Below are 18,650 nucleotides of genomic sequence, written 5' to 3'. Positions count from 1 at the left end.
TTGAATATTATCCTAATTTTATTAGAATCTTCTGCCATTTAGATGATCTTTCCTGTGTTGACTGCGCATGCAACAATAAGCATCAACCAATGAGAGAGATTTTGCACTAATTAGGAAAGCTAATTTGCTTTCTCTCTCTCTCTCTCTCTCTCTCTCTCTCTCAAACACACACACACACATGTAGAGGCTTTAGAAAATCATTAATTAAATATATGTACATCATAAATATATGTGGATCATGCTAATGGAATCGCTTAAATCACGCAGCAGCCAGAAATGGGCAAAATTGTCTTAATCTACAGTAAAGGTGCACCACTTTTTTTTGGTAAAAATTAGGGCTGTCGATTTTACAAAAAATAATGCGTTAAAAAAGTTTACGCAATTAATCGCGTGCCCATGGACCATAATAAGGAAGATTCCTGAGAAATGCAAGATTGTATTACCACCTGTTTACTCCAGGGGGCAGTAAGTGAAATTTCAGCTGTGTGAGCAACACACAGTTTATACAGTGAAGAAACACTTCAGTAGCAACAACACAATCATGAGTTACATTCTTGCGTTCAAAACACTTGAAGGAGCACAAATGCGATCTAAGGGATCTCAAGATGTGTTTAAAGATTGAGTATTAAACTATATTTAACTGAAACAGTGAACTAAACATTTTATGTTTATGACGCAACACACCCGAGACGCTACACAAGCATGTCTGACACAGGTGTACATTGACGGTCCTTAAACAATCCCTCATAATAAATCTCTGATTGATAAATTCACTTGTGTAATGGATTGCTGTGAACTGTGTGACAATGATTGACTTATGATCAATAATATGGTAGTAAACAATACATTGTATTCTAAAGCTGCTTTTTGTGTCTTCTCAATGATTAACTCTTCTGTCACAAGAATGTAATGCATTTTAATATCTGAATATTATATATATATATATATATATATATATATATATATATACAGTGAGGAAAATAAGTATTTGAACACCCTGCTATTTTGCAAGTTCTCCCACTTAGAAATCATGGAGGGGTCTGAAATTGTCATCGTAGGTGCATGTCCACTGTGAGAGACATAATCTAAAAAACAAATCCAGAAATCACAATGTATGATTTTTTAACTATTTATTTGTATGATACAGCTGCAAATAAGTATTTGAACACCTGAGAAAATCAATGTTAATATTTGGTACAGTAGCCTTTGTTTGCAATTACAGAGGTCAAACGTTTCCTGTAGTTTTTCACCAGGTTTGCACACACTGCAGGAGGGATTTTGGCCCACTCCTCCACACAGATCTTCTCTAGATCAGTCAGGTTTCTGGGCTGTCGCTGAGAAACACGGAGTTTGAGCTCCTTCCAAAGATTCTCTATTGGGTTTAGGTCTGGAGACTGGCAAGGCCACGCCAGAACCTTGATATGCTTCTTACAGAGCCACTCCTTGGTTATCCTGGCTGTGTGCTTCGGGTCATTGTCATGTTGGAAGACCCAGCCTTGTGGAGGTGTACAATTTTGTCTCTAGTGTCCTTGGACAGCTCTTTGGTCTTGGCCATGTTAGTAGTTGGATTCTTACTGATTGTATGGGGTGGACAGGTGTCTTTATGCAGCTAACGACCTCAAACAGGTGCATCTAATTTAGGATAATAAATGGAGTGGAGGTGGACATTTTAAAGGCAGACTAACAGGTCTTTGAGGGTCAGAATTCTAGCTGATAGACAGGTGTTCAAATACTTATTTGCAGCTGTATCATACAAATAAATAGTTAAAAAATCATACATTGTGATTTCTGGATTTTTTTTTAGATTATGTCTCTCACAGTGGACATGCACCTCACGATGACAATTTCAGACCCTCCATGATTTCCAAGTGGGAGAACTTGCAAAATAGCAGGGTGTTCAAATACTTATTTTCCTCACTGTATATATATATATATATAATTTTTTTTATATTTAAAGTATCTATGTATAATTATATATTGATATAAATATGTATAATCAGTATATATTGAATTAGTATTAAATGAGGGGCTTTCTCAGCAAATATTTGTATATGTGATTAATCACGATTAATTAACCGGGACACCATGTAATTAATTTGATTAAAAATGTTAAATGTTTGACAGCCCTAGTAAAAATACATACATTTAGATAGATAGTAAGACTGACAGACAGATACTGTACTATTTTTATTTTATTTAGACTTTTTTTTTATTGATTTTTATCTGCCATGTAAGCGCCAAAGATAATTTTCATATTTAAAGTGCGATGACAAACAAAAAAACAGAAAACTGTCACAGCACTGTAAAAAATAGGAGTAAATACAGTAAAAGAGATGTAAGACACAATGTAAGACATAATCTCTATCGTTCATGACACCGAACTTACAACAGGGGAAACAAGCATGTGTCTGACAATACACTACTGTATTGACGCTATGGTCACTAATTATACCATTCAGCGTTAAATAAGATTTGTTTCGGGATATCCCAAATGCACATTTGGTGCAGTAGCTAATATTGTCTGGGATTGTGCATTAGAATTCATGTCAAGTATTTTGCTCATGTTCCCACAATGCTTCTTTGTTATTGTAGTGCAGTAATAAAGTAAAAACATTTGGTTGTGTTACATTAATGAGAAGTAACAAGTTACTGTAAATAATTTGTACAGGGTTGTCAAACTTTTCTCTCCTTAGATCTGGGTAATGGCACTTTGTGAGACGTTGGTTTTCAATGTGACTTTGTCAGTCTATCCTTCTGTTACTTTGGATGTTAAGACTGTTTATGGAGAACAATAGGGTATGAACAACTGGCACATCTCTCTTTCTCTCTCTCAAACACACACTCATGCACAGTCACTGTACACTGTCCTACTGATAAAAGTTCTCATATATATATATTTAGCATCGTAAATCTCGCACATTTTTTTATATTATCATTTTAAATATTGCTGAGAGTAAATATGGCACCTTCTCCCATCAGTCTTAATCCACCACTCTCTATGTATTTCCTCTTCTGGAAAGTTATTCATAATAGTTTTTTTTAATGGATAATTGAAAATAATATTTGCTGTGGTCTCCTATTCATTCCCATTCATCGCTGTCAAAGTTTACCCTGCAAACGTTTAATTCTGCGTTGCAAAACCTGGAGTGTGAAAAAGGTCTTTAAATTTCTCCCAATTTGAAATACCCAATTCCCACTACTTACTAGGTCCTCGTGGTGGTGCGGTTACTCACTTCAATCCGTGTTGCAAAGGACAAATCTCAGTCGCCTCCGTTTCTGAGACTGTCAATCTTATCATCACGTATATCGGAAATAATATATATATATATTTTTTTTATTCCATAAAAAACAAAAGTGACATTATATAAACAAACTGGCATTTATAGGATTAAAATACTGAAAATTAATGAATATTTGGAAGTTATGATCAAGACTGATGTTGGTTAAAAAAAATTACACATTGAAAGTGGAAAATAGTATGAATATATATTATTATTATGGCAGTTTTTTGATGCAATACAGGACATGTTTGTCTTCTAAGGACCTCTGAGTAACTATTTTTATTGACACGCACGTTTTAAAAGACCAGAAAAGTGCCTCCGGAGGCATACGGAGGCAGAAATGGACCACGGCATGTCCGAATCCAATGTTCGTGTCACATTTCCAGTCATGCCAGTGCAGCTCCTATCTACTTGAATGGAGAAACACCAAAAAAAAAATCAAAAACGGTTGTTCAAGATAACAATCTAAGAACATTTAAAATCAGCAATAAAATGTTATAATATTCCAATAATAAATTATATACCTCATATTATGTTGGAACACAATTTTTCCCTACTTGTTTAGCTAATGTGCATGCGCGTTATCGAGTTGATTGACAGGAAATGCCTCTATCTAAAAGGCGACTTGCTCTTTTAACTGTAAGGTGGGATTTATATCTGTTGGCCGCTCAGAGCTCCTTGGTTGAGCGTTCCAATTTCTCTCATTTATTTAAATAAGTGGCCCATCTGCTAAATAATCTCTGACTGAAGGAATGCTTGTATCCAAGCAACGATGTGATGCAGTGCTGCCTCGGAAGTCTGTCCGAAACCAGTTTCAGGAGGTACTTTGATACGCAAAAGCTGCCGATAGGTCAGTGCCGTGACAAGGAATCAGTCTTTCTGACTTCCAACACCACAAAGTAACAGAATTAGTGACGAGAGTTTGGAAGAAAGTCCTTTATGACTATTTGACAAAAAAAAAGATTACTTTATTCTCTTCAAACTATCTGCAGAATAAAGTGCTATAGACAGAGAACGCCCCATAATAAATATATCAATGTATATTATTAAAATCAAGTATTAATCATTTTGTGTTTACTCACTGCATTTTTAGCTATTTTTTAAATCATAAACTATATCTATTTTCTAATGCATTATGTTATAGATTATATAATAGTTAAATTAAAAAGTTTCAAATTATCAATACAGATCAAATTATTTGAATCAACAGTGTTTTTAGAGTCTTTTAAGAAAATAAACATGATTGTCAAAAGAAATTAATAAATAAAAAAAAACATATCAGCATTCAGATTTGTAAATATTTTAAAGACTTTTGTGGGGTTTTAGTTTTCTGTACTGCAAGGACCTGTAAAAAAAAAAAATAATAATTTATCTTATTAGTGGTTTTCATGGTCATTTTCATTTTTAAATGCATATTTATGAAGCAGCTGCACAGAATGCATCTGTGGGAATAGACTCACGTGTTTCAGTCTCCTGAATCACTTCCGGTTTCGGGGTTTGAGACCATCTGATCGTCGCATTTGGAAATCCACATTTTGCCAAAACAGATTCCAACTGAAATTAACATATTAATAATATACTGATTACATACATCCCTGTTTCCCTTTCATTCTCCACATGGAATTGAAGAATGGACAAAATTAAATCAATACACAACATATAAACAACAAAATGTACAATTTCATTAATGAAATGAGAACAAATAGCCTCTAATACAGTTTATTTGTTCTGAATATTGAATAGGGTACAAAATGAAATAAAAAGGCACTGAAAAAGTCTATATTTTTAATAACAAATGGTTACTGATATGAGGTGCTTAACCTGTGAGAAAATATTGATCGTTCAAACATCAAGAGGTCAAACTAAATATTATATGAGCTGTTTTATTTTCTACAGTATTTTTATTTTATGAGATTTGTGATTTCTGGGACGGGACATTCTTCAAAATGCCTCCTGTGATCCACAGTAGAAAGAAACTCATTGGGGTTTGTAAGAACATGAGGGTGAGTAAATGATGACAAAATTTTCTTCTTGGATAAACTATTTCTTTAAATAAGCATCAACATGAAATAATTTGGGGTTGGTTGCAAGCTGGTTGGTTGGTTTTTGAAATAATTGTGTCAGGACAATTTTTGTCTGGGGAGAAATGTAGGAATCTGTTTTTGATGCTGAATTGGAATATTTACACCCCAACCCCATCACAGATAATGGTAGATGCTATTTGTTTTTTTACAAGGTCACAGTGGTTAATGTTTAATCTGTTGTTCCCCTTCTGTCACTCACTCGACATTGTGTTGATGTAGCGACACTAGGGGTCGCTCCTGGGAGCCCCAAACATCTCTGATCTTTGAGAAAAGGCCAATGAAAATTGGCGAGTGGAATTTGCATGCCACTTCCCCGGACATACGAGCCGAGCGGTTGTATTTCACGGAGCTGAACTCCGATCCATTCATCTCTCGCTCACACAAGCTGTTGGTATCAGCAAGTATATTTTCTCTGAAAGATAATATTTTCTACTAAAAGAGTGGCACTACGAAAATCGTTTTTTCAAGATGCCTTTTCGTCTGTGTATTATTCCTGGTTGCGGTCGCTATCTCTCCACATCAGACAGCCACAATCGCTGTCCCCCACGGACCTCCCATTTCCCACCACACTCGTATGCCTTGAGAGTTGGGCTGGAGTGGATCCCTACGCTCCCTCCCGAACCCTCGTGGCTTGAGGATTGGTTCCTGGGGCCGGAGCACAACCCACAGCCACGCTCCGCCCCATTCCTTTCATCCCGAAGGTGCATGAGGAGCTTACGTGGCCATGGCGGACATCTTATACTGCCGAACTCGATTCGCAGTACTCTCACTACCCTCGACGGTGGGGCGGCAAAGGGATACTCGGAGATTCCTCTGGTGGATCAGGCAGTTACGGTGCACTTGTGCCCGCAGAGCGCCGCCACTTGGCAGAGTCATCCGATGCTACCGTCCGGGGCCTGTAGGCTTACGAAGTCACTGGCGGCTAAGGACTACGGTGCTACTGGATGCGCTGCCACCACAAGCATTGTGGTGGCAGGTTGGCCTGTTTGGCGACACAGACGGAGACTTTGCCCGGCAGTTTTTGACTGTAATGCAGCGTATATCCAACAGCTTTACTGGACACAGAGATGGATCAGCTGAGTAATTCAGCTCAGCGAATACAACCGCTCGGCTCTAATGATGTCTGAATATAGCTTGTATTCCAGCTCCTTATATACCCGTATGGCCAGGGGAGTGGCATGCAAATTCCACTTGCCAATTTTCATTGGCCTTTTCTCAAAGATCAGAGATGTCTGGAGCTCCCAGGAGTGCCCCCTTGTGTCACTACATCAACACAATGTCGAGTGAGTGACAGAAGTGGAACACAAGTCAACACAACAGTGAATAATGACACATATGATGGCTTTTAATATCTTAAAAAAATACAAATAAATATATATTATTTTTGTATTATTATTTTGTTCAATGAAATTGACTTTGTTTCTTAGTATCTTTCTCTCACCTGTTTAAGAATCTTGTCTCTCATTACAGGGTCAGTCAAATCAGCTTTGGAGTTAAAGTGCATCCTTACAAAAGAGCGTTCAACAACAGGACCTAACAAACAAACATTCATATATACATGTAAACACACACAGGACTGCCACATCTACTTCAAAAACACTTTATATTAAAAATAGTTTGCATTTGATTACATCATCAAATACCCCCGCCGGCATGATGGAGGGAGAGACTGCGTTTATCTGGTCTCAAAACGATAAATAGAAATATTTTAAACAATGTTACTTTGAAAAACATTTAAGTTTATATAGAAATGTTGGATAATATTTCACCAAGGTGTAATGAGAAGATAAATATAATGGTAAAAGAAAAGAACTTCTGGTTCTGATATTACCCATGTGCAACAACAGTCTTACTTGATGGGTGGCCTGGGTAGCTCAGCAAGTACTGACGCTGACTACCAATCGAGAAAACGACCGCATTTAGTGCCACCACAAAGGTATGATGCCAACAACAACACATTGTAGCACATGCTAAATTGTTCTTCCTTAGATGTAGGTAACCGCATGAAAATCGAGGGTTAATAGCAAATTTGCCACAAATTCGTCACTGATCATTTTCACATGCAGTGAGCTTTGCGGCAAACTTGCAGCAAATTGTCCGTTGTTGCCAAAGGTTTGCTGGAGGTTCACCACTACCGGCATAGAGCTGCAAACTTCTGGAAAACATTTGCAGTGAATCAAAAGCTAATTTGCATTTGAAAGTAACGAGTGACAAATTTGGGGCTAGTTTAGATTTTTTATAAGGGTAAAGTTTATATACGCAAATGCTACTCTGTACAAATAAAGACTTAAAAGATGTTACTGGGTATGACCTATGTATTTGTAAAACTGAAGTCACTGAGATTAAAATAATGGATATGGAATATTTCTCTTAAATTAAGCATTTATCTGTTTCTCATGTTCAACTCCTGCTATAGACTGCCCCCCCCCCCCAACTGTAAAGTAGATGTAAACTTATCTGTTATAGATTTAGTTCTGCTGGACACTTTTCTTAGCTCACCACATAAAAAATGTTTAAAAGGGTTGTCACAAGGGTTGTCTTGTGCAATTACTACTTTTATATTCTTTGTCATTTCACGTATTCATAGAATATCATATTCATAAATCAAGAAGGGTTTTCATGTTTAAAAAGATCATTTAGACCCTTTCCTGTCCTTCACTCTTCTGTGCATAATGGCACCAAAATAAAAAAGTATGATGAGACCGTTGTGTGATGAACGCAAATGGACCGGGGTACGATAGAATGGCACCGGGAATAATCGCACTCGGAATTGAACCACAGCATACATGCCCAGTGTGATAGTCCCCTCATTTTAGCTGAAGAAATTTTGGCCTTCTGTTGCAGAATTCACAGTTGGATAATTTTGGTTAATACCAGGTGCTAACATGGCCAGTATGAGAACAGACATGTTAATGAGTTTGCCTGCATTAAAAAGTATCAGTACCTCATCCTTTACCCCTATAACTCAATGTGGATTGTTGAGCAAATAAAATTATTGTGTAAAGTTATCATTCTTAATTTATATTAGAAACCAAGATACCTTCTCCATAGATCTCCACCTCACACAGCGTGAGCATCTTCATATTTCCAGGAATGATCAGATTCACATAACGCCCCTGCATTCCACCACATGAGTATTTGGAGGAATTATCAGCTGGAATACTGGGAATAACAGCACATCTACAGACAGAGAGAGAAAGAGGTGTAAAAGATAAAATGGAGAGTCTCAGTAAATATTAACAGGATTTCTTCTAATGCAAGTGTGGTTCTCGCATGTATACATTGAAATGTGCAATATCAACAGAATGGGCCCTATTAATGAAACACAAGAAGAATTTTGTGCGTAGTAAAACGTGTTATTTTTCCAATTCAATTCATAAATGGCTCCCATTCAAATTTGTTCTGTTCATGCTTCATTAGTAGTATCTAAAATATAAAGTCTTTCACATATGTGCAACTTTAAAGATAGAGAAATGTAAAAGACTCCTTTGAGGTTAATTAAATATTGTTGTAAATGATAAATGGTCTGCACTTATATAGCACCTTTTTTAACATTTGAGGTTACCAAAGCGCTTTACACTGTGTCCCATTCACCCATTCACACACACATTCACACTCACATTCACACACCAATGCTGACATGTAAGGTGCTAGCCTACCATTGGGAGACACTTGGGGTTCAGTGTCTTGCCCAAGGACACTTCGGCATGTGGAGTCATGTGGGCCGGGATTCGAACCAACCCTGAAATTAGCGGCCGACCCGCTCTACCATGGGAGAGCAGAGAGTGAGGAGAGGAAGAGCAGTAAGGATTGACACCTGGGGTAATTATCTCTAACAGCTGTTTTGTGTTACAGTGAAGAGATGGGGAGAGATAAAGAGCAGGAAGAGCTGCAGTTGGAGGAAGGGAGATGCACTCAGCAGTGTTCGTATTAATCTGTTCAGTCATTTGCTGTTACACTGAGAATTGTGTAAAAAAAAAACACTGTATGGATAGTTTATCTGGCCCTATTTTTGAAATTACATATATTAGCCAGCAGGTGGTAGAAAAAGATCATTTTTGTGTGTAATATGAGCCAGTTGGTGACGTGAAGTGAATCCGTTGTTTACTTAGAACAGCGCTCCGTGATCGCTCGTATTACTACTACATTACCAAAACTAGGAAATAGTTTTAAACGGCTCATCAAAGCTGAGAGACTCAACAGACTGATTGATTACAGAACTTTAGGTGCTTACCTTTTTCCGGAGGTTCTACATCGGATACATACTGTTTAAAATGGTGGAGGACATTGCGGTTTCTATAGGGAATGACTCTGTGCACTGACTCCACGAAATAGAGAGAAAACCCCGCTTTGACGGCTATTTTTCCACTGAGAAAGCTGATCTTCATCTGACCAGCATCTCTGCTTGGGTGTGGCAACAGGTGATCACGCACTCTCCATCTCGCTCTTTCTCTCACACACACACGTCCATCCATCCATCCATCCTTGTTTATCCAATCACTTGTTAGAAACAGCACAAGCCATGATACTATTTCTGAAGTGAACTTTTTGAATTACTAATGGAGGCTTGAATGCATCATTTGTTTTGAACCAGCAATGCACATTCTGATCAGTCACGTAAGAAAGTAGTTCCCTGCACAAATGCATTTTTATGACCGTACTCGGTTTTTCCTAATTTTAAATAATTTAACTGTTGTATATAAGCAATATCACACTCGCATTCATGCTATATGGCCCAATATCAGCACTGCTGTAATCTGTGGCCGAATCACAGCAGTGCTGATATAGGGCCATATCGCTTAATTTATAAATACTGTAAAAATGTGTTGCTCATTGTTTGTTCATGACCCCTAATGCATGAACTAATGTTAACGAAAGAAATATTATGGTGGTGGTGTAGTGGGCTAAAGCACATAACTGTTAATCAGAAGGTTGCTGGTTCGAACCCCACAGCCACCACCATTGTGTCCTTGAGCAAGGCACTTAACTCCAGGTTGCTCCAGGGGGATTGTCCCTGTAATAAGTGCACTGTAAGTCGCTTTGGTTAAAAGTGTCTGCCAAATGCATAAATCTATATGTATGTCATCATAATGAAGAGTATTTTGCAATTCAAAGACAGCCTTTTTGAAAATATTAATTCTACTTTCAGAAGAGCACAGAAACTTCCACAAACAGGAAGTAGAAATCTAGTACATTGCATTCATCAGGATTTTCAGCACATTTTTGATCAAGTAGATGATATTGAGTCTTTTGAAAATCGTGTATCAGGGTTGACACAAAAGTTCTCCATTATTTACTGATAATTGAGAGTTACGTTACTGGATTGTGTCGAGTATTGAACGCGGTCACCTGCAATGGAACTATCACAAATGTCCTGCATGGGCCCATTTGCAAGAAACCCTGTATGTAAAGAACACCCTTAGTGATAATACACTTACAATTATAACTAAGCTTTTTCTTTACATAAGGCCAGCCCGTGAGTTTGTAGGGCCATAGACAAAATCATGGCAAAGGGCCCCATTGGTGTGAAAATTGTTATAACTTTAAAACATCTATAGAAACTATGCAAATATAATGAGTGGATATTTTAAAAGAGAAAGCACTAAAATAAGCACTTTATAGCTCAGACAAATAAAATCCTTTTCAACGTGCAGATCTTACATTAAAATGTACATGAACAAGAGAAAGTGTGTATGTTAGGTGCTGTGACATGTCAGCATTTCTTCACCATTTTCAAGTTTTCTTCAAGTTATTTCGTTTCAAGTTCAACTATTTTTTTCTAGAAGTGCAAATAAACTAGTGTCTTAGTGAATCTTAGGTCATGGAAAAGACAAATATAATAATAAATAATAAAGATGTCTCATCGCAGGACACTGCTGACAATGCTTGAAATATAATGTCAACTGCCCACATCTCCAAAGGCGTACTGTACACACAACAAAGTATTTTACGTTTAAGATGCTGTCAGTACTTGATATTGTATGTTTAAGTGTCTATTCAAACAAATGAAAATTTCGATGTACATTTTACATATGAATTCCTAACACAATTGAGACTCACATGGGGTTGTTGTTGCCGTTGTTCTCCAAGGAGTTTCCAATACGAATCTCAGCTCCAATTATTCGTTCTGGACAGCAAGTTATATTAGAGATGACCACCGTGTTGACTATGTACGCATAATTCAGATCCACCCTCCACCATGGGTTACTCTCATTGTTGGTAGAAGAGCATGCTGTATTCGCCTGTGTATTGAAACCTCGATTGCCATCAATGGCCTGTCCAGCAAACCAGGACAAATATGTTGATGACTGTGTAGCATTTCCTCCTATTGCCAAGTTACCTAAAAAAGGAACAAGAAAAGTGTGTGAAAAGAACTTGCCTCAATCTCATTCATGCATGCACATATTCAAACTTGGCGCATTGCCTTTGGTTCGAGACGCGGCAATGTTTCACAGCGTGTTCCAAAACCACATGCAGATACAGACACCAATGAGATCATGTTGATATTGTTAATTGAATAATGCTCTTCAACAATTAATTACCTAACAAATACCCATAGACTCCAACTTCACAGAGAGCAAGAATCTTGTTATTTCCAGGAATATGTATATAGACAAAACGTCCCTCCATTCCACCACAATTGAAGGTGGACGTGACCCCAGATGGAATAGTGGGAATTTCAGCACATCTATAGAAACAAAGAGACAGATATTGTATAATTTGTTTCTATTTGATCTTAGCTGTAAACGTATAAAACATATACTAGTGACAATCAAAAGAAATCTTACATGGTGTTACTGTACAAGTCAAGATAGTTTCCAACTCGAAGAACTGCACCATTTATCCTGTAATAATAGCCGCTATCTCTGTTAGTGATGGTCACTCGGTTCACTCGGTATACATTCAGTAGATCCACTGTCCACCATGGGTCACTCTCTGTGTTGGTTTCTGACCTGGTTGTGGGATCACCATCAACAGCATATTTTGATTCATAGGTACTGTGAACTGAAGTCTGACTGGTTTTTCCCCATAGTGCTGCATTCTCTAGAAAACATTTCAAGAATAAAAATAAGGTTTTGTTCACGCTGCACACAAATGCAATTTGGTTTTAAACTTCAATCTTTAGTAATGATTGTCATTTTGCAAGTGATGAAATCTCATTAATTTTTTCAGATAGTGAAGTCAATATCGGGCATCTCTACATCGGTTGAACCATTTGTTGTCTATAAGTGATTGTATCAATATATAGTCCATAAAGTGTAAGAATTGTAGCATTAAATGTACTTAAATGTTTTTAGTAAAAGAGCCAATCAACTTTAGATGCTTACGGTACATTGTATGTCAGTTTACTTGAGAACGCGCATGCACATTAGCTGTACCGGCCTGGAAAATATTGCTTCTTTAGCATGATCTGAGCTAAAAAACACAATTAATGAAACCATTGCTGTCAGAAATATTTCATTTTAATCTTGACCAATTGTTTTGGAGATTTCAGTCTTTCCCCATTAAAGTAAATAGCAGCTGTACTTTTATGCTGCTTGAATCTGTACAAAACAGCTGGCCGAGAGTGTTCCCAAGATGGCTGCCGATTGGACAGACTTGACTTGAAAAGTAATTTAGTACTACTTAAGTTACAATGGTTGCAGCTTGCATCGTGTGAGAGGTATTACGTTGCTGAGCCGTTTAGCTTACAACCTCTGGATCAAACGGGTTGAAAAAATTGCTCACTTGCTTTTGGCCCAGTTCATTTTCCACACTAACGGCAATAATTCAGTTTTAATAACTTAAAAATAATCCAATCAAAAGTGGATTTCAAAGTTGTTTCTAAGACTTCACTGAATTATTATTAGATATGATGAATTATTATTAGATATGATGAATTAATATATGTTTGAATGTTTGACTGGGAAGTTGACCAATAATTAAAATTACTGTATTGTTGGTGATGAGGCATGTAATTGGCAAATATTGACCATGGTGATCACAACATAATTGGTAAAAATGCCTTCATCCAACTGCTTGGATTTTTAGGATGACAAGGGAAGGTTTGGCTTCTCATTCACAGAGAATATTGAATGTGACATGAGGAAAACATGAGCGGAAATTACTTATATTTACAAACATGCAGGGTCCCAAATTATGCAGTCGGATACACAAACAAACAAACAAACAAACTAACACAATTATGCAAAATCAAACATGTGATATTCTATCTTTCTTCCTTCAAGTCCCCCTTGATCGTGCACAACTCTCAAGAATAAATGTATAAATAAAAACAAATAAATAAAACTTAAACTGTGTCTTGTAGCATCGCTGCATGTTGTTGCAGTTTATGCATTTTTAAAAGTTATTACAATAAAACATTTGTACCTTCTGCTCCATTTGCTATGTCCTGAAATGAGAGAAATCCTGTGTACACAAAAACAACAAAACAAAAAAGATTCAAGTGAAATTCAAATAAAATGTTCATTTAAGTCACTAATCACTTGGTACTTTTAGTATTACCTTCCCTAATTTATTTCATTTAATCCATTTAATGAAAAATGTGATTTTAAGGACTTTATAAGAAATTCCTTAAAAAGAAGTTTGGACCAACATGAAGGTAAGTAAATGATGACAGAATTTGTATTTTAATGTACAATGTTGGTATTCGACTCATATAGCTAAAACAAATTATATATATATATTGTTCAGCCTTTTGATAATATTCAACATATATCTTTTGTATTTTCTCTGAAATATCTTACGATATGTTAGCATAACAACATAATGCATCACATTTGAATCTTAATCTAATGTTTCTATACACAAGCAGATATTCCAACCACTGTATACAGTAATACATAAATATCCCTTATTATTATTATTTATCTTCATATTAAGGTTTTGTACTCATGGGGGAAAAATACTAATGTAGCGCCTCTCTAGCGTGTATAACTATAGTGAGAGGTGGCTATCCTGAGTTCTTTAAAACTTCTATCCAATTAATCAAATAAGTGGGATTTCTCTAATAAACTTATTAGTGCTTAACTTGTGTGTATGTAATTACTAACTTATTATATGAAATACTCTTTTCCTTTAAATCACCATTTAAGTATTAATATTCACACTCTAATATGAAATATCTAGAAATTACTTTTGTCCTTTTACACCTTCCACATTTAACCCAAAAACACTCTTTTCTTAATTAACTTAATATATCAAAATAGTCACTAACAACAACTGTTATATAAAACAATATAAAAGATTTATTTAGAAAAAAAGTACATTATTAGTTAAATGTATCTTGCAAAAAATCACTTTTCAGATCACAAATGCACTTAAATTCACATTCAAGACATAAGGGCCCAAGCAGTGGTTAAATTGGCTTTTGTAGGGAGGGGGAGCCCTTATTTACGGTGAATGGTCATCATTCAAAATCCCGCCGTAAAATGACTTAATGTTTTTTTTACACCAAAGGGGATCTTTTTCCAGTATTAATGTGTAAGGTAGGGTTGAGTAGTTATTCAAACAAAGACAAATACTTTACAATTCACTTATTTTATTATTATTTTTTATCTTGAATGTTAACAGGCAGGCAACGGATTTCACCCTCGGAAAATGTATGAAAGGAACATGTTTGAAAATATTGCAAGCCAGAGACGAATATGTAAATTAATTTTTTATTTGTGCAATTTAGAAACGTTGAAGTCCCTTCGCACCTCAATGGTAATGTAACTCTTGCAGTAATTATTTATCATATTCATGCAGCCTGTGTTATTCTGTTGAGTGTTGAAAAACCATCGAGGAGAAACGCATCATGACTCTTTTAGCATGTAAACGGGTAAAGTTTTAGAAAGAACAAAAAGAGTAAACTTGTCCGCTTTGCGACAAACATTAGTCGTTCTATAATTTTTTAAAAATTATTTTTAAAACTGAATAATAAATGAACAGGGAAGTAGAGTTGGCAAAATAAATGTATAATCTCTGCCTTTATTGAGTTTTTTAATGCCTGATAGAAAAGTATCTATCTTTGTAGAGCAATACAATTCTTTAGGCAATTGCAGAATAGTCCCATTAGTCACAGATACACTTCAGAAAATTGAGTACACAACTATTTCTGGGCTTAAAAGATAAAAAAACCAAATCAATGCAGAACAATGTATCTCAAAAGCAATACAATGTGGCCCCCCCATGCACTACTTAAAGCCCGATGTGGCCCCTTAACCAAAATAGTTAAAAATATGAACTATTACAGAATATTAAAATATTACACACCATCACCTTTACAAATGTGTTTCAGGATTTTACATGAGTAAATGTAACTGTTATATTTTGACAAAATGTTTCAGTTTCATATGAAATAATCTAAAGGTAGAATCTATTAGACCTCATTTTATATCAACAGTGGCAGCTTAAAGTTTCAAGATGTGTTTCAGCTAGTATGTATTTTTAATAAATACATTAATTTATTATTATTATTACTATTATTTAAGACTAGCACACTGACCTAACCATGGTATTGAGGAGCCTTTCCTTCTGTGTATAAAAATGTAATATTAGGTAACAAATGGGATAATAATGGGCCCATATAAGTACAGTTTCTGTAGATTTTGACATCAACAACAAAAATAATGCCACTTGATGCTTGTCCTTGTACTGGAAAACCATGCAACATAAAACTATGCAAAAGGAAATGCAACTCAGGACACATTAAATACAGGTTATGTTTAATCTATGGCAGGTCGACACTTGATGTCCAGTTGTAAAATCTGTCCTGAAGCAAAACCAGTTGAGAAGCGCTGAGATAAAGTTACAGACAGGAGCAGGATATATTCTATCGCTCTAGCCGTTAGCGGGCTTCCATGGTAACGTCGCTGTTATGCTTAGAATTGTGACAGTTTTCCCTTGATGGCTGTGGGCGGGGTGCTGAACCAGCGATTAATGCATTTATGACGTCTGATAATTGTAGCCTGGGTGTCTCTGTGTAGTCTTGCTAATTATTCAGTCTCATATGCCATGTATTTGTCAGGAGTCAGGAGATGAATAATAATTCAAGTGGAATAACAATATTTGGTGCTGAATGAGACGGAGCTGAGCTCCGGCAGGGTGTGTTGTGGACCTGAGAAGGCGGAGCTGCGCTCCGGCCCAATTTAACCTCTGGGCCCAAGAAAATAAAATAGCCGGCAATAACCTAGACTAATTTGAAATACCCTCCAAATGTTCAAATGATGCAGGCCTGTATGTAGCCTTTAGCAACATGGCCGCTCCACCACGCAGGCCAAAACAAAAGAATACCTGTACACTCAATGGGAATTGTTGCCTCACGCGCGCAGGATGACAGGCGACAACAGCAGGAGATATGACGAGAAGATCCACGATGAAGAATAGATCGTTGAAGAGAAGATGGGTCACAGGGTTGACAATAAACTCACACCGCTGACGATCTCGGCAAAGTCCGCACTCGGTAACGCTATCCGGCTCCGTCAGGGTCTTTGTCCGTAGTCGGTCTCGCAGCTTCACACAGGCTTAACTAGGCCAGGCCGATAACTGCTAGCTTCGTAGCTAAGTCTATGCAAAATGCACTAGCCACTTAGTCAGCAGCTAACATAAACTTGTTTCTGTCTTCTTGTGCTGTGCAGTCCACTCAAACCGACAGAACTATCACCATTAACGTTTCGTATATGAGTCCTGGTTTAACACTCTCCCTAAACTGGTGCATTACATTAATCTTAACATCTTTTCTTCTTCAGCAGACATCACGCTTCTCTCGTCAATCCTTCGTCCCTCTCTCTTCCTATTTCTTTTTTCCTCAAATGTGATTGGCTCATTCACAAACTTTTCAGAAATAAAATAAATTCACAAAACCTTTGTGTAAACTCTTTTTTCCTATTCTTACAGGCATTTTCAAAGCATTTTCACATATATTATTACACAACAAATATTTAACATTTTAAATGCTGAATTCAGTATAACATGAACATTACTCAAATATGCATTTCTCTCATTGAGCAAATTATAACTCTATGGCTGGTCAACTAATCAACTTTTAAACCTCTGTTTATTAAACTATGAAATTATTTATTCAACTTGTATATCTTATATTAAAGAATAATTTCAACCTGGCTACAATAATAATAAATGAAACTGACCTGATAACAGCACAAAGAGTAAAGCACTCATGATGATACACCAACAAATGATCACATAAATGTACAAATCCTCAAACAGCTCTTCACAGGTTGTGTGGGATATTTTGTATTTGTCTGTTGGATGAGAATGAGTCGCTCTCTATTTGGGTAAGCGACAGTAATCCATCTTTGACCTATTTGCATGTTTTACAGCAGAGCTGTGAGAGAACATGCTTTCTTTTAAAACTTTGGGATGTTTGTGGAAACTAAACCCTAAAAGTAAACTCTGAGATACACTTAGATGCATTTATGTAATTAAAATCAGTTATCATAAATGTAAGCGCAGCGTAGTTCTAGCGGGAAGACCAGCAGGTGCACATCATCACATCATTAGCTGGGTAATTCCCAGCCAATCACATGTAAGTCTTTGCTTTATAAGTCTGCTCACAATCTATCACATTGCTGTTTCAGTGTGCTAACACATGCAACCTCCACCACCCCACCACCACCAGTTGAGCCCTGTCCCGCATGGGGTTAGGCTCCTCGCCCCTGCCTCCTATCTCCGGCAGGACATGACGGTTTTGGGTACAACTCCCTCGGACCGCCGGACGGGGCCTACGCTAAAGAGAGAGAGATACATTACTTTCTGTTTTACATTTATCAAATAAATGGCATCTTAAACTTCACTTAAGCCTGCGTGTCTTCCCGATAGAACCAACATCATCCCCACAATATTCAGATTTGTGGCCATCAAATGTGTGTTTTTGTCAGTCATTCTTAAACTATCAACAGTCCTGGTTCCAGAGTTTCAAATGACTACTGTAGTTAGGCTGTTTCTCATTACAAACCCTCGACTAATCACTAAAGAATCACATTATTTCAACCACGCCAATGTAAATGCATACTTTGAATTAATGTGTGGATTATTTTAATCAGTGTCAAATTCTGGTAGAATCACTTGTTTTGGAGTGCCTTGCCATATAAATCACACATTACATATTGAGAAAGAATATCAATAGCTCATGACATTTCTATTTCAACCTCTGTGTTTCAAGTCTTGAACTATTAAGCTAGCACCACATTAAAATGTCAAAATTAAACTGTAGATCGGAGAAGCCTTCAGATGCACTGTCACGATGACAGCAATACATAAGACTCAACATCATTGACATTTT

General features: G+C 36.7%; 1 protein-coding gene across 1 annotated transcript; it reads right to left on the bottom strand.

Moving 5' to 3' along the window:
- Nucleotides 1-2,207: 2,207 nt before the first annotated feature.
- Nucleotides 2,208-17,597, bottom strand: LOC127643188 (uncharacterized). The gene is made up of 9 exons (XM_052125813.1): nt 17,497-17,597; nt 13,736-13,774; nt 12,154-12,409; nt 11,908-12,053; nt 11,426-11,705; nt 8,406-8,545; nt 6,807-6,898; nt 4,742-4,835; nt 2,208-4,626 (listed from the first exon to the last, which is right to left on the bottom strand). Exons 1-9 carry the CDS (start codon nt 17,525-17,527, stop codon nt 4,604-4,606), a joined length of 1,101 nt encoding a protein of 366 aa, XP_051981773.1. The 5' UTR covers nt 17,528-17,597; the 3' UTR covers nt 2,208-4,603.
- Between the last annotated feature and the right edge of the window lie 1,053 nt (nt 17,598-18,650).

This window comes from Xyrauchen texanus, chromosome 1 (genome assembly GCF_025860055.1).
Source record: "Xyrauchen texanus isolate HMW12.3.18 chromosome 1, RBS_HiC_50CHRs, whole genome shotgun sequence".
NCBI lineage: Eukaryota > Metazoa > Chordata > Actinopteri > Cypriniformes > Catostomidae > Xyrauchen > Xyrauchen texanus.
The sequence above is the reverse complement of the archived record's forward strand: the minus strand, read 5'-3'. Positions and strand labels throughout refer to the sequence as shown.